The 14,378-nt window shown below is 40.6% G+C and overlaps 1 protein-coding gene across 3 annotated transcripts in view; it reads right to left on the bottom strand.

Moving 5' to 3' along the window:
- LOC140463310 (E3 ubiquitin-protein ligase TRIM8-like) overlaps window positions 1-13,406 on the bottom strand; it is a 93,421-nt gene extending 80,015 nt beyond the window's left edge. The window contains exons 1-2 of one of the 3 annotated variants that reach the window (XM_072557092.1): window positions 13,245-13,406; window positions 10,765-11,418 (exon numbers count right to left, since the gene is read on the bottom strand). In XM_072557092.1, coding sequence (XP_072413193.1) covers window positions 10,765-11,418 — 654 coding nt within the window. In that variant the 5' untranslated portion in view covers window positions 13,245-13,406. Of the gene's footprint in view, window positions 1-10,764; window positions 12,337-13,244 lie in introns of those variants that run through there. The other 2 variants (XM_072557093.1, XM_072557091.1) reach the window with 2 other exon arrangements.
- Window positions 13,407-14,378: the final 972 nt, after the last annotated feature.

Genomic DNA, 14,378 nt, shown 5'->3' with positions numbered 1-14,378 from the left:
GACCACAGGCCTAATTATTCCTGGAATAATTATTAGAATATAATCCTCTGTACAGTGGTGAGAATGCACGAAGAAAGAAAAAATCTATACACCAATGTTTTGGTCTGTGGTAAAGAAGAAAATAATGGAAATATTTAGCAGGTCACACTGCATCTGAGGAGAGGGAAACAGTGTTAATGTTTCAGATTGAAGACTGTTCAGACTCACTGAAGGCTTCCCAGTATTTCCTGTTTTTAATTTTGCCTTATGTACCCAAGGTCCTTAAGAGTCAGAGAGATGTACAGCATGGAAACAGACCCTTCGGTCAAACTCGTCCATGCTGACCAGATATCCTAACCTAATCTAGTCCCATATCCCTCCAAACCCTTCCGATTCATATACTCATCCAGATGCCTTTTAAATGTTGTAACTGTACCAGCCTCCACCATTTTCTCTGGCAGCTCATTCCATACATGTACCACTCTCTGCATGAATAAGTTGCTCCTTAGGTCTCTTATATTTTCCCCCTCTCACCCTAAACCTATGCCCTCTAGTTCTAGACTTTTCCCCGCACAACTAAAATACTTGGTCTATTTATCCTATCCGTGCCCCTCATGATTTTATAAACCTCTATAAAGTCACCCCTTAGCCTCCGACACTCCAGGGAAAAAACCCTAGCCTATTCAACCTCTCCCTATAGCTCAAATCCTCCAACCCTGGCAATATATTTGTAAATAGTTTGAGCCCCTTTAAGTTTCACAACATCCTTCTGATAAGGAGACTAGAATTGCATGCAATATTCCAAAAGTGGCCTAACCAATGTCTTGTACAGCCGCAACATGACCTCCCAACTCCGAATCTCAATACTCTGACCAATAAAGGAAAGCATACCAAATGCCTTCTTCACTATCCTATCTACCTGTGACTCTACTTTCAAAGGAGCTATGAACCTGCACTCCAAGGTCTCTTTGTTCAGCAGCACTCCCTAGGGCCTTACCATTAAGTGTATAAGTCCTGCTAAGATTTGCTTTCCCAAAATTCAGCACCCCACATTATCTACGTTATCTCCATCTGCCACTTCTCAGCCCATTGGCCCATCTGAACAAGATCCCGTTGTAATCTGAGGTAACTTTCTTCACTGTCCACTACACCTCCAATTTTGGTGTCATCTGCAAACTTACTAAGTCTACCTATAATGCTCACATCCAAATCATTTATATAAATGAGGAAAAGCAGTGGACCCAGCACCGATCCTTGTGGCACTCCACTGGTCACAGGGCTCCAGTCTGAAAAACAACCCCCCACCACCACCCTCTGTCTCCCATCTTTGAGCCAGTTCTGTATCCAAATGGCTCGTACTCCCTGTATTCCATGAACTCTAACCTTGCTAACCAATCTCCTGTGGGGAAACCTTGTCACATGCCTTACTGAAGTCCATATAGATCAAGTCTACCGCTCTGCCCTCATCAATCCTTCTTGTTACTTCGAAATACTCAATCAAGTTTGTGAGACATGATTTCCCACGCACAAAGCCATGTTGACTATAACTAATCAATCTTGCCTTTCCATATACATGTACATCCTGTCCCTCAGGATTCCCTCCAACAGCTTGCCCACCGCCAACATCAGGCTCACCGGTCTATAATTCCTGGCTTGTCCTTACCACCTTTCTTAAATAGTGGCACCACATAAGCCAACCTCCAGTCTTTCGGCACCTCACCTGTGACTATTGATGATACAATAAAGAATCTCAGCAAGGGGCCCAGCAATCACTTCCCACAAGCAAGAATGGTAGAAAATTATTTGACTGGATTGACATGGAAGTTAGGAATATTGGATGCCAAAGCCCTACTTTTTGAAATAGTTTTGGAAGGGGGTAAGTTGAGTGAGGTTCCAACACCCAATCTTTAATCACCTTATTCCTCTCGTTAAGAACTTCAAAATCGCACCATAATTATATTTTTGTGACAAACTATTAGATATCAATCATCAATACCTGATCACAAGTAAATAGCCATTCATTTACTAGTGGTGCAACAATCACCAGTCTTAAACATTATTGTTCAATACATAGTGCAGAGAAATAAAGCAGTAAACTGCTGCTGCTGCAAAAAAAGTGATTTAGACTGCATCACCTTCCACGTGATCAGGATTATCCCAGAGGGAAAATACCCCTACATTTTGTGGAATCCTTGCACTCATGTCACTAGGCACTATGACCTTTGACACCACTGATAAAACTAGCCAGAAGAAACCTGCCACAAAAGATCAGAGAGTACTTCATTTTAATTTAAACTTGTTGCAAATATTGAGGAAACTATATGTGCCAGGAGAGAATTATAAGGCTACAATTCAATTTTGGACATCCAATGTCCAGATAAGCAGCTTTAGCTTTTCACTCTTGTGGTATGTGATTTGATTAGGCCATTGCTGTTCAGAATTATAACTGGATACTGTTCCCAGCTATACAGGTCAGTATGGCCCCTAGCTATTTCTATCACTATTTTGCTATAAACTACCATCCTCTGCTGGGGGGGAAACATGGATGGGTTCGATTTTCAGATTTTCTTTAGTATTTTTGGTACAAAAATTTAATTAATCTCCAAGTTTACAAATTTGAATCTGTCAACATTTTTAAGGAGACAGTTTATTTTGTACTTCAGTATCTTGAACAGATGATTCATTTCATCCGAGACAATGTATTCTCGATATAGGAATGACAAACAAAGAGTTTTAAAAAAAAATAAAATCACACAACACCAGGTTATAGTCCAACAGGTTTATTTGGAAACACTAGCTTTTGGAGTGCTTTTGGTTCACAAGCTGATGAAGGAACAGCACTCCGAAAGCTAGTGCTTCCAAATAAACCTGTTGAACTATAACCTGGTGTTGTGTGATCTTTAATTTTGTCCACACCAGTCCATCACCGACACCTCCAAATCATGACAAAGAAAGAGAGCAAGCATAAGGAAGATGCAGTTTTTGTTAATGTCATTGATCAAAAAACAGGAAAACTGCTATCATGTGGGAAATAGAAATTAAGCTGTCAAACTCAGAGAAAATGAGGGATAGAGTAGATTTCACAAAAATATACAAATTTCTTTCCAATCACTTTTACCTTCTACAACCCATCAACAAAAATCAGAACTTTAAAATCAACTCACTCAAATTATTTTTGAAAACAAAAGTTGAATGACAACCATCACATGGCTCAGTGAGGTGTCCAAGATCACTCCAAGTCATGCCAAAGACTGGAGCATAAAAGGCACTCCAGTGTGGAACAGAGCACTGCAATATTGGAGGTGCGGTCTTCTGACTGAAAAATTAAAGCAAGGTCCGGCCTGCCTTCTCAAAATGTAAGAAAAAGATCCCATGGTGCTCCAATTTGACCAGAATTATCCCATTGTCCGGGCCAATATCGGCCTCCCAATCAACATCATAAAACAGATTCTTTTGGTCATTGTCATATGGTTATTTAAGGGAACTTGTGTGAAAATTGGTTGCCTACAATGAAATACTCAAAGTAAAACAAAAGGCTAAAAAGCTTCCCAAAATGATATTTAGCAATTACCAAATGCACTATGTAAATGCAGGTCTTTCTTTACATTGTAATTGATCAGTTAAAATGTCTTGTCTGTTAATAAACTAATCAAATATTCAGAATCAGGAGGCAGTGGGAAGGAATTAAAAGCAATGATTCCTAATACATCATTCAAGCAACAGCAATGCTGAAAGTAAAATTTACACAATGGAAACAATCAACTGGGTAGGGTGTTTGCACAAGTACAAGGCACGCACATAACCTGTAAAGTTGAGGGCTGCCCACAGCACTATCACAAAACCCACAACATGGCCTAGCACTAATCCAGTTTTTATTTTAAAAAAACAAACTTTTCTCCCTTCCTCAACCTTTACCTAATGATAAAGAATGCAGGGAGGGAAATGTGCAACCTAGACAAAGGCTTGTAATCAAAGCTGGAAATTCCTGATTTTAAACCAGTTTTCTCTTAGGTGTAAACTCAGATAAAAAAAGAAGAGATAACCAAGCAATGAGAAACTAGTATTTACACAGCAAAGCAAAATAGCAACAAGGCCATTCTCCTTCTTCAAAACAGATTCAGTGACATTGTCTGTTTTAGTCCCAAACAAGGTGAATGGGAACACCTAGAATTTGTCCCAGAGGAACATACAGAACAGAATGATAAAATGAATTTGTTTCCTTCCAATATTACCAGATAAATATAAAACAAACTCTTAATTCAACATAGCCATGTGTTTTAACATTTTAACATGTTAGCTTGCTATTTCTTTCATCAACAAATATAGATTAATAGTTAGAATAAATCATAAACAAACCATCGAGACAGGAGGGAACATTAGCCTTTTATTCCTGGGAGCCCACAAACAGACAAATAGTGAGATATTGCTAAGAGTGCAGAAAATAATGTACTCAATGTTTAAGTGCACCAGAAATGTTTATAAATACTGTTGCAATCCATCTTACCCCATCTTGAGATGGAAACTCTCAATGAATGCAAATGAGAAAAGGTAAGTGAGAAAATGGTAAATTGCTGTACAAGCTAGGTTCTACAGGAAAAGCTCAAATCCACGATCACCACTAAGAGAATCTTACTACCTTGCTGTTCAAATAATGGTATTACTATCATTGAATCTTCTACCAGTGGCTTAGGGACTTCACAGACGAGCAACTAACTGGACCTGATGAGTTGCCAGACTCAAAACATTAATTCTGCTTTCTTCTCAGATGCCGCCAGACCTGCTGAGTTTCTCAGTAATTTCTGCTGTTTCACATCTCCAACATTCAGTTTTTTGCTTTATTTATTAACTGGAGCAGCTTTACAAAGAATCCCAAAGTGTGAAAGCAGGCCATTCAGCCCATCAAGTCCACACCCACTCTCTGACAAGGATCCCACCCAAACCCAGACACTTCCTCCACCACACTATCCCTGTAACTCTGCATTTGCCATGGCTGATCCACCTATACATCTCTGCACTATGGGGCAATTTAGCATAGCCCAATCCACATAACTGCACATGTTTGGACTGTGGAAGGAAACCAAAGCACCTGGAGGAAACCCACTGAGACACAGGGAGAATATGCAAACTCCACACAGATAGTCACCCGAGGGTGGAATCGAACACTGTTCCCTGGTCCTGTGAGGCAGCAGTGCTAACCACTGAGCAGGTCAGAGATTTGGTACTCTGTAGCAAGTGACCTCCAGACTCCCCAAAACTGATCTGCCATCCACAAGATACATCAATAGTGCAAGGTCATGCTCCACTTACCTAAACAATTGCAGCTTTGACAAGAGTCAACGTCTGACATCATCCAGGACAAAACTAGCCATTTCATCAGCACCCCATCCACCATCTTATCATTCAATCCATGCAATACAAAAGGGACAATGGGAGCAAAATGCACAGCAGCAACCTTTCAAACCTACAAACTCTACCACCTCTGGAAGAACAAGTATGGCAAAACATTCAACTGGAAATGACACACTATCTTCATTTTCAAACATAAATTGCTCTTTCTTTATCTCTGATACAATATCCTAAAACTCCAAAACCAACAGCATTGTACATGTATCTTCAAATCAGCAGCTACCACCGCATACCCAAAGGGTAATTAGGAATGGTAATGAATGTTGGCCTTGCCAGTGCTGCCCACCTCCTGTGGACAAAATTAAAAGGAACTGGAAAGAAAAATAAAAACAGGATTGCGGGACTAAAAGATACAATTTCTCTCCCAAATATCCAACTTACCATGTAATCATGGATAAACCCTATACCTTCAAGAGAAAACAGCACTACAAGCTCTGACTTTCTTTTACCTGGTTAAGCAATATATCACAGTCATAATGAATAACAGAGATGCATGAGCACAGCTGAAAATCACTGCCGTGGTCACAGATGGCAAACTTCGAGACCCTCCCATTGGTAACTAATTGGATTGGGAAGTATTGACTTTGGCACTGCAAGCAGCTTCAGGCTGGCTCCTTTCCACTAACCAATTAAACAAAATATGGACAACATTGCTGGTTGGCTTACACTTCTCTTGATCTTCTAGCCAAGCAACCTTAATCCATTAGTCAGATGGGTGCAAGTAGTCATCCTTCATTTTTGATGCATTTTTGTTGGCACTGCAGTCGAATTCAGATAGCAAAGCACTCTAAACATCAGCTGCTATACCACTTCCGATAGCCTTTATATTTATTCAAATGAAAGCAGTTCAAAGCAGCCAAGGCACCCGGGACTGATGTTTCAGTGGGATGCTGTCTAATCCAGGAGAGATCAGTCATAACTACATGCGGCAGAGCAGAGATAATTAAACAAGTCCTTCCCGGAAACTCACTTGGAGATACCATAAAATAGAAAAATAATACTTTAGAAAACAAGTTCTGAGTTCCATTTCTCCTACCCTAGCCCTTCTCTCTCCAAAACAGAGAAATTAGAGCTTAACAGAATGGACTGTAGCAGAAATGCAGTGAAGGAACACATGAGCTGTAGAAACATGGAAACACCACCAACTGCAAGTACCTATCCAAGGCACTGAAACGCCAATATATTTCTTTCATTGTAATTGGGTCAAAACCCTGGAATGTTCACTGCAGTTCATGTACATAAACAAAAAAGGTTCCAGCAGTTCAAGAAAGCAACTCACTACCATCATCTTCTCGATTAAAGATGGGTTATAAATACTGGCTTAGCCAGCAAAGTCCCACAAAATCTTGATTTAAAATCTTGGCCTATACAGAGGGATATTGGGAATCACCAAGCAACCTCAGCTGCGATACGAGGAAAGAAGTCAAAATACCTGTTCCCTTCGATATCCTGTAAGCTTCAGTGAAAAGTACGATTGCGAAGAGAAGATTAACTTGGCCTTGGTCATGAACCCCTATTCACTGTGAATAGATTGTGCTAGTTGTTTAGAGCTGTCAGCACCAATAAAATGAAACATGGACCTCTTCCCTAAAAACTGGATGCACAGCTCTGAATTTATTTCTGAAATATTGACTCTGCAGGCCTGATCCATGTTTTATTTGTTGAGATAACAAAGTTGATACAGTCCAAAGAATAACCTTCACAGTGAGGCATTCCTTTAATCACGTGGGTGTGGCAAGAACCGCAGGCTGTCAGACTGGAGGTGAATGAAAGAAACCCAAAACGAAAGATTTACTTTGTTAGAAGTTTCCACAAGTGAACAAGTTGCCTCTTATTTCTATTTTATGCACTTCACCAAATCTCACTTGGCCAAGAGATACAGGTGGATTCCAGTGTCAATTCTAGACAAAAGACAGATAAAAACTAGAGCCATTTACAGAAGCATGTCTGCACAGGCCTTGGTAGCAGTTACCTGGTTAACAACACATCTTGCAAAGCCAAGCTGCAGCTCTAGACAGATTGAATTCTGGCAGCCCATCTTGCTCAACAAGAATGATATTCATTATAGCAACAAAGGCTCTGCTACTCTGCAGCACAGGAGCTGAATGATCACATCAAACCATGCCGAGAGAATCATAGCCACAGTGACGAGGTCTAAGATTAATCAATTGTATCAAATTTGACAAGTGATTAAAAGAATTTAAGGCAATGACTAACCCAGCTTGTGTAAAGCTAGGAATGCTTAAAGCCACTTATGAAAAGTACCAAAAAAATTGCTATTTGGTGAATAAATTTCCTATCACTTTCTCTCTTGGCCTCCCTATCCAAGACGATGGAAATTTAGGGCAACAAACTTTTAGGATCTAGCTGGACTTGATTCACTTTGCCACATGGTTTGAGAGATCTGGTAAACAGCCTTAGACATTCAATATTTTCTTCTTCTGGTAGGTAATTCAGCCTAGTTTCCTTAAATTGTTTGGTCCAGGGACACACATAATTGATGGGCCTAAAAATAAACAAGTTACACTGGTTCCTGACAGAACAATTTGAGGAAACATAGGAAATCATGAGATCAACAATGTAGCTATGGCCATCTTACATTTGCTTCTATTGAAGCTGGCTACAGAATAAAGTCTTCGTTCAGTAACTTAAGCTTGTTTGCATGTAGGCTTCTTAATTTGATCATTGCACTCTTTGTGGCTCCTTGGAGCAACAAACTCAGTTTGTCTTCAAAATGGCCACCTGACCTTATTTACAGTTAGAGAAATCATGGAAATTCAATCCATCACAATTGTGAAAAGCCTGCAAAGAGCCTCCACTGCATAAGTACAAACAGCAGATGACATATACCTCCCAAACCCTCACCACCTACAGATCTCAAGGGTGGGCCCTTTAAAGGGATTGAAAATAAATTCATGATTATTGCAAAGTAACTATATTGTTTAAATATAAAAGCATTTCCAATTGCAAATTTTAAAAAAAGGAACTCGCAATCAAGTTCAAAGGACCCTGTCCCATTAAAAGTATTTAACTAGTTATGTAATCCCACAAAGCACAAGTTGAATGAGAATAAAGTCACTTCTCAAACTATTCTCATGATTTCCACCAGTAAGCTTTTGATGTGTTGCTGGCTTAAATTCATGAAATCTGCAGCAGTAATTCTGCATGTGAACTTAACACGACCTCTCCTCCCTTCTACACCTGCACTCTATCTGTCCAAAATTCAGGCAATGGTAAGTAGCTCATTTTGAAAATTGGAAACATTTGCTATTGTAGCACATTTTGTGACCTCCAAACTAAGCTGTCTAACAAATTAACACTGATGAACATAAGTACAGGCCCCAAAACCTTAAATGTCATTCCTGACTTCACTTTAATGCTTGCAGAAAAAGCTGGCTCTCAAACAGTTGCTGAGATTACAACAGACAGGCATGGCAGATGAAGCCACAGGAAAAACAATACTCATTTTAAGCTTCTGGATTTGAAACTCACTTCTCCAGAATCAATTGTCAAACTTTTGAGAATATTTATTGTAGGCAGGAAGAATGAATATTTACAAAAATAATGAAAATGTTAATTTAGTGACAAAACTAAAATAAAAAGTAAGAATCCCACTTAAGCGGTTTGTAATTATACTTAATCCAGCAATTCAAAGTCATATGGAAAAAAAACCTTAGTTACAAAAAAGTTCAGCTAACCAGGGCTTTTCTGTCAAAGCATATACATACCACAAGAAACATATCTTGTTCATACTGAATCTGCCTTTAAAACATTCCAGTGCCTGAAATAAAAAAGTCTCTGTATATTTGGGTGTTGGTCAGTCAGACATACAGCTGCCGAAAGATAGTTTTCACAATCATGCTAATATTTTACTTACAATCTGACCACTAATAAAATGGATATATAATTCATCTATAGAAAAAAAATGTCCACTGTAAAGTGTTCTTAATGTCCTATTTTGTAAGAAAAAAGTGTCAGGAATGAAGATACTGTAGAGAAAACACACAAATGGTGTACCCATGTGGATAACCAGCAACCTCCTTCACTAATGCTCCCACCCTACAGAAAAACACGAACCTGGCTCATTCCAGATGTGGGAATCCTCAATTAATGCCAGACATCCTCAGACATGCCCAAATTTAATTCTGCTGTAACAAAAGCTTATATTACCATTCCCTTTGTCCAACCAAAGATACCGTATTTGCAAGGGAAAGGTCAGCTGTTCTTATGGGAGATGTAGCCCCTAAATCCTAATCCATGAACTAGAGTTGAGGCAAAGTCTGAAGAATACATATGCTGATGACAACTCAATATTTTTCAGCTTTATAGCCAAATGCATCACCTATTCCCTCACACTATAGCCCATCTTAGCTTTAGACCTCAATTTTATAACAGAGGAAAGAACCAATAAAGAAGCCAAGAATCTAGTATTAAGACCCCAAACTCACTTTCCTGCAAAGGTACTGAAGTTCATTTTACAAATAGCATATCTTGTGTATAAATCAACTTTATATCCTGAAAAACTATGTTTTTTGAGTTAAAAAAATAGAAAATCATTAAATAAATTAGATGGGCAAATACAAATATGGAGAAAATTATAATTTAAAGCTATCAAGAGGGAAGAAAATTCTGAAACTATACAAATCAACTAGCATTTAAGACAGAAACATGGAATGATGGGGAATGTTCAATTAGAATCAATAGGTGATCTGTACATCAAATCCAATTAGAAATATTGGACATAAAAGTGTACATATCTTAGCTTCTATACCCTTTTCTGGGAAAAGGAAAATTGTGAAATTTGAAGGAATGTGTATTCTTCAGAACAAATGAAGTTTATGTTGGGAGTTAATGGGTGCAGGAAGAAGGGGGTTGACGAGAAAGGGGTGTTATGCAGGTTGTGAGAGGAAGCTGAGGAGAGGGGCTGTGGGGAGGGGAGAGGAAGGGGCGTGGGTAGGAGAAGGATGTGGGGAATGCAGAGAAGGGGTGTAGGTTGGAGAAGAGGGGGTGGGGGAATGGAGGGTAAGTGAGAGGGCAAGGTGCTGTGAGGAAGGAGAGGATGGGAGAGGAGAGAAAGGTAGTTAGCGATGGGTATGAAATGGTGATGTAGTGAGGAGTCGTGGTAAGGGAAGAAAAAGGGCGTGGTGGGGTGTGAGGGGGAGATTGGGATAGGAAATGGCAAATTGGTATCAGAGGTGGGGGAATTGGGGGTGATGGTTGTGGGGAAGGTGTTTGAAGTAACGGGAGGGTGTTGGGGGCGGTTGCGGGGGATAGTGAGGGTCTAGTGGGGGAAAAGTGGGGGAAATGAGGGGGGCGGGCTAACATTAAAAGACATAAGCAAATAAAGATGAACACGTCCTATCGCGACGGGGGTCTTACCCGAATTTCATTCCTCCTGACCTCCAGGTCGCAGATGCTGTGGCCATGGTGGCTGCCCATGTAGTAACAGTAGCGGCACACGGCCACCTGGTCCGTCTCGCAGTGGAGCAGCCGGTAGGCGTCGTGCTGAGCGCAGCTCCAGGCCCGCGCATCCCCGGCCTCGATTAGCAAGTGGCTGCCGCTGACCGAGGCGGCCTGCAGGTGCGCGCCGACATGGGCCTGGCAGCAGCCGGTGTCGCAGCGGAGGCAGACCTTCTGAGCGGGCGAGTTGCGGCAATAGCGGCAGCAGAGCGGGCTGTAGGCGGCGGACGAGGCCGCTGGGTTGGTGGCGGCGGCGGCGTTGGTGTTGTTGCTGCTGCCGCCGCCGCCGCCGGAGGACGAAGCGGCAGCGGCCACGGCGGCGGCATCGGCCGTGAAGGAGTTGAATTTTTCCACGATGTTGCTGAGCTTGAGGTTCTTCTCCAGCGCCGGTTTCTGCGGGTAGACGTTGTTGCACTCGGGGCAACGGCTCACCGACTCCTTGCCCCAGGCCTCGCCGATGCAAGCCCGGCAGAAGTTGTGCTTGCACGGCAGCTGCACCGGCTCCACGAAGACCTGCAGGCAGATGGGGCACAGAAGTTCCTCCTCGAAGCAGCTCTTCCAGTTTTCAGCCATCTTGGATTGGAAAAAAGTCGTTATTTTCAAAAATTCAAAAAAAACGAGACCCCGACCGCCGCCGCCAACGGCCAAACTCCCAGCTTCTTCCACCCTTTTCAACAAATATCAGGTAAGATTTGCCCCATTTGAAAGACTAAATCCTCCAAAAAAAAAGCTTTAACCAATCGACCCTTCCCCTCTCTGTCCCTTTCTTCTTCACAGCCTCAACTGTCTGACTTCCTCACTGCCATCCAGCTCAAAAAAAGCCTCTCGCTTCTTTCTCTCTCGCTCTCTTCCAAAAGAGATTTAAAAGGGAAATTCCAGTTGTCTTGGCATCCTTTGATTGCAAAATGCTTTTAGGGGTTGGTTGCGAAGAAGCAGAACTTCAATAAAAAAATGTTCTTTGGGTTTCAAAGCCGCTCATTTACAGCCATCTTCAGTGAGTCTCGTTTAAACTAGGTGCTTGTTTTATTTTTCCCCTTCTCCCCTCCTCCTCCTCCAAGAATTTTAAATCATTTATATTTATGGCACATTTTTTTCTTCTCTTCCCCCACCTTCTTCCTCTTCAGCTTTTTTTTCCCGCAGCCGAACACCACCCTCTTCTGTCAACTCCAAACGATTCGACACTCCTCCCCAAATCTTTAGATAAATCTAAAAAGGCTTAGAAGAGGCGAAAATCCAATCTGCTGCTCGCTTTCATCACCATTAAATCCAAATCTAACACACACAAATCAGTTTGCAGCCATCTTGCTTTCTTCGTCTTTTTTTCCCTCTCCACCTTCGTATTTTGAAAAGTGTGCATTTATGTTAAAGGTTTCCTTATATATACATATCTAATTCTTTTTAAAAACATGCACAATCAGAAATAAGGCATTGATCCTTCAGTAATGTACCACAAGCTTCCTCAAACATACGCAGGCAAAGGTGTAGGGAGGGGGAGCTTAAAAAGGAGGAGGATATGGAAAAAATGGTCTGGCCTTATCATTAGAATAAATATACAACGTACTGCCCAAATCGCGTTTAGCTCCCCCCTGTTCTGTTCATCATGTGATAATTCACTTTTTTTATATATAGTAGGAAGAGCCATATATAATTAAATAGGAAATGCCTGCCAAAAGTTGTTTTTAAAATTACATTTCTCAAACCAAATTTGAAGTCAGTCAATTATAAATTAAATTGAATGTTATTAGATAATTTTGATGTCTAATGAAATGTATAAATTACGTTTTAAAATTATTTATTCCCAAAAATCAAACTATTCCTTCCACCTTCCTACAACTAGTGTGCATTTATTTTTGCACGTTTTAGTGGTCCCCACGAGAATGAGAACTTTAAAATTTACATGCTGCTTAAATTTTGTCATAAATTTGGCTCTAGGAAACCCAGGAAATGTTAAAATCTAATTTAAAAATATTCACTACTAGTTGCTAACCATTTAAAGAATAAAGATCTTTTCAAAATAAAATGGAGCTATAATCCTAAAAGTGTAAATGTATTTAACGAGTCTACCGCAAAGACTGATATTTAAGGGACCCATCACAGCCAGTATGATGGACATCTCGCCATTCCCTATTACTGCCCCTATGATTCAAAATCCCAATCTCGTTTTCCCCTTTTAAAAAAAAATCATTCTCCGCTGTTCGCTGATTTATTTGACCCATCCCCCGACATTAAATTGGTAACTGACATGTCCTTATGTATGGCAGTTTAAGCTCTTGTTTTATCTAGGTCGTGGTTATTGAGATGGACATAAGGCTCAGTGTTCGTCCACTAAAAGCCCTCCACTTAACATTTGTAGCAGCTACATTAAGACTGATACGAAATAATGGACGCAATTCACTGACCCTTCAGAAACAGCCGTGCGATCAAATTGCAGAGTACGTAACTGTAAAAGAAAATACTTTTAAGTCAGTGAGAAATAAGGCAATCTCTCCTTGCTATATACAGAATTGATCATTTCTCTATTTCGGGCTGAGGGGACCGGCTGCTTCCAATCGCTCGTGAAAATGACGAGGCGGATATTAGCAAACGCACACACAGAGAAAAGGATTGACTCATTTCCTGTTCAGAAACGCCAGTTTTCGCCTGACAAGTTTTATTGGGAGGATCATGAAGTTCTCATCTGTTTTTTCCTCTCCTTGGCAATTTTTAAAAGATTTGTCAGAATAAGTGAACTTTTTTTAAAAAATCTAACTCTATCGAACCCAAAGCTCACTGAAGTTTGTTGCAAAATTTCATCCAGCCTACTGTGCAATTCCAGGCGGACTATGCTGTTAAAATAGTCAGTGACACACCGCTGCTCTCATTTCTTATCGGAAACATTTGGTCACCTTTTTCCTATAAATCGACATCACTTCCCTGCATTGTCGTTTTTTAAATTCTCCGTCTTGGGTTCCCACTGTCTTCACAACTCGGCTTTTTGAATTCATCAGGCACATCCCCAGAGTTAATTCCTGATTTCTAGTCAAGTAATGTGATTTTCAAAATTCTTATTTTAAAATCACTCCATGGCTTTACTCCTCTCTTTCTTTCTATATCTTCCTTCTTACACGCCAGTCTTTGTCGATATTTGTGCCTCGAATTCTGACGTCTTGCCCACCCCCCATTGTCAGTTTGCTGTTATGCCCCCAATGGTTTGGGTCTTAAGATGTTTTTCTTATACTTCTCTCTCTCTTTTGCTTTTCTCCCTTAAGATGCTCCATTGAATCTACATATTTTCTTCAGCAATTTATTATCTTTTTGTTTCAGGTCTGTGCAGTTACTTGTTTTTATACAATTGTATCGATTTTAGACCAGTAGTGGAAGAGTTTTAGTTGGAATTTTAGGAGGAGCACAGAGGTTTGAATGGGGTTTTGGGATCTTTTGAGGGGAAGCTTCTCAGCACAGCTGGTAAGTGGTGTGTTTGGGGGGGGGGGGGGGGGAGTGCCCAAAAGTATCATCTGATTTCTACCAGTTGTGTTTCTGTAGGGTTTTTCCTG

This window comes from Chiloscyllium punctatum, chromosome 38 (genome assembly GCF_047496795.1).
Source record: "Chiloscyllium punctatum isolate Juve2018m chromosome 38, sChiPun1.3, whole genome shotgun sequence".
NCBI lineage: Eukaryota > Metazoa > Chordata > Chondrichthyes > Orectolobiformes > Hemiscylliidae > Chiloscyllium > Chiloscyllium punctatum.
The sequence above is the reverse complement of the archived record's forward strand: the minus strand, read 5'-3'. Positions and strand labels throughout refer to the sequence as shown.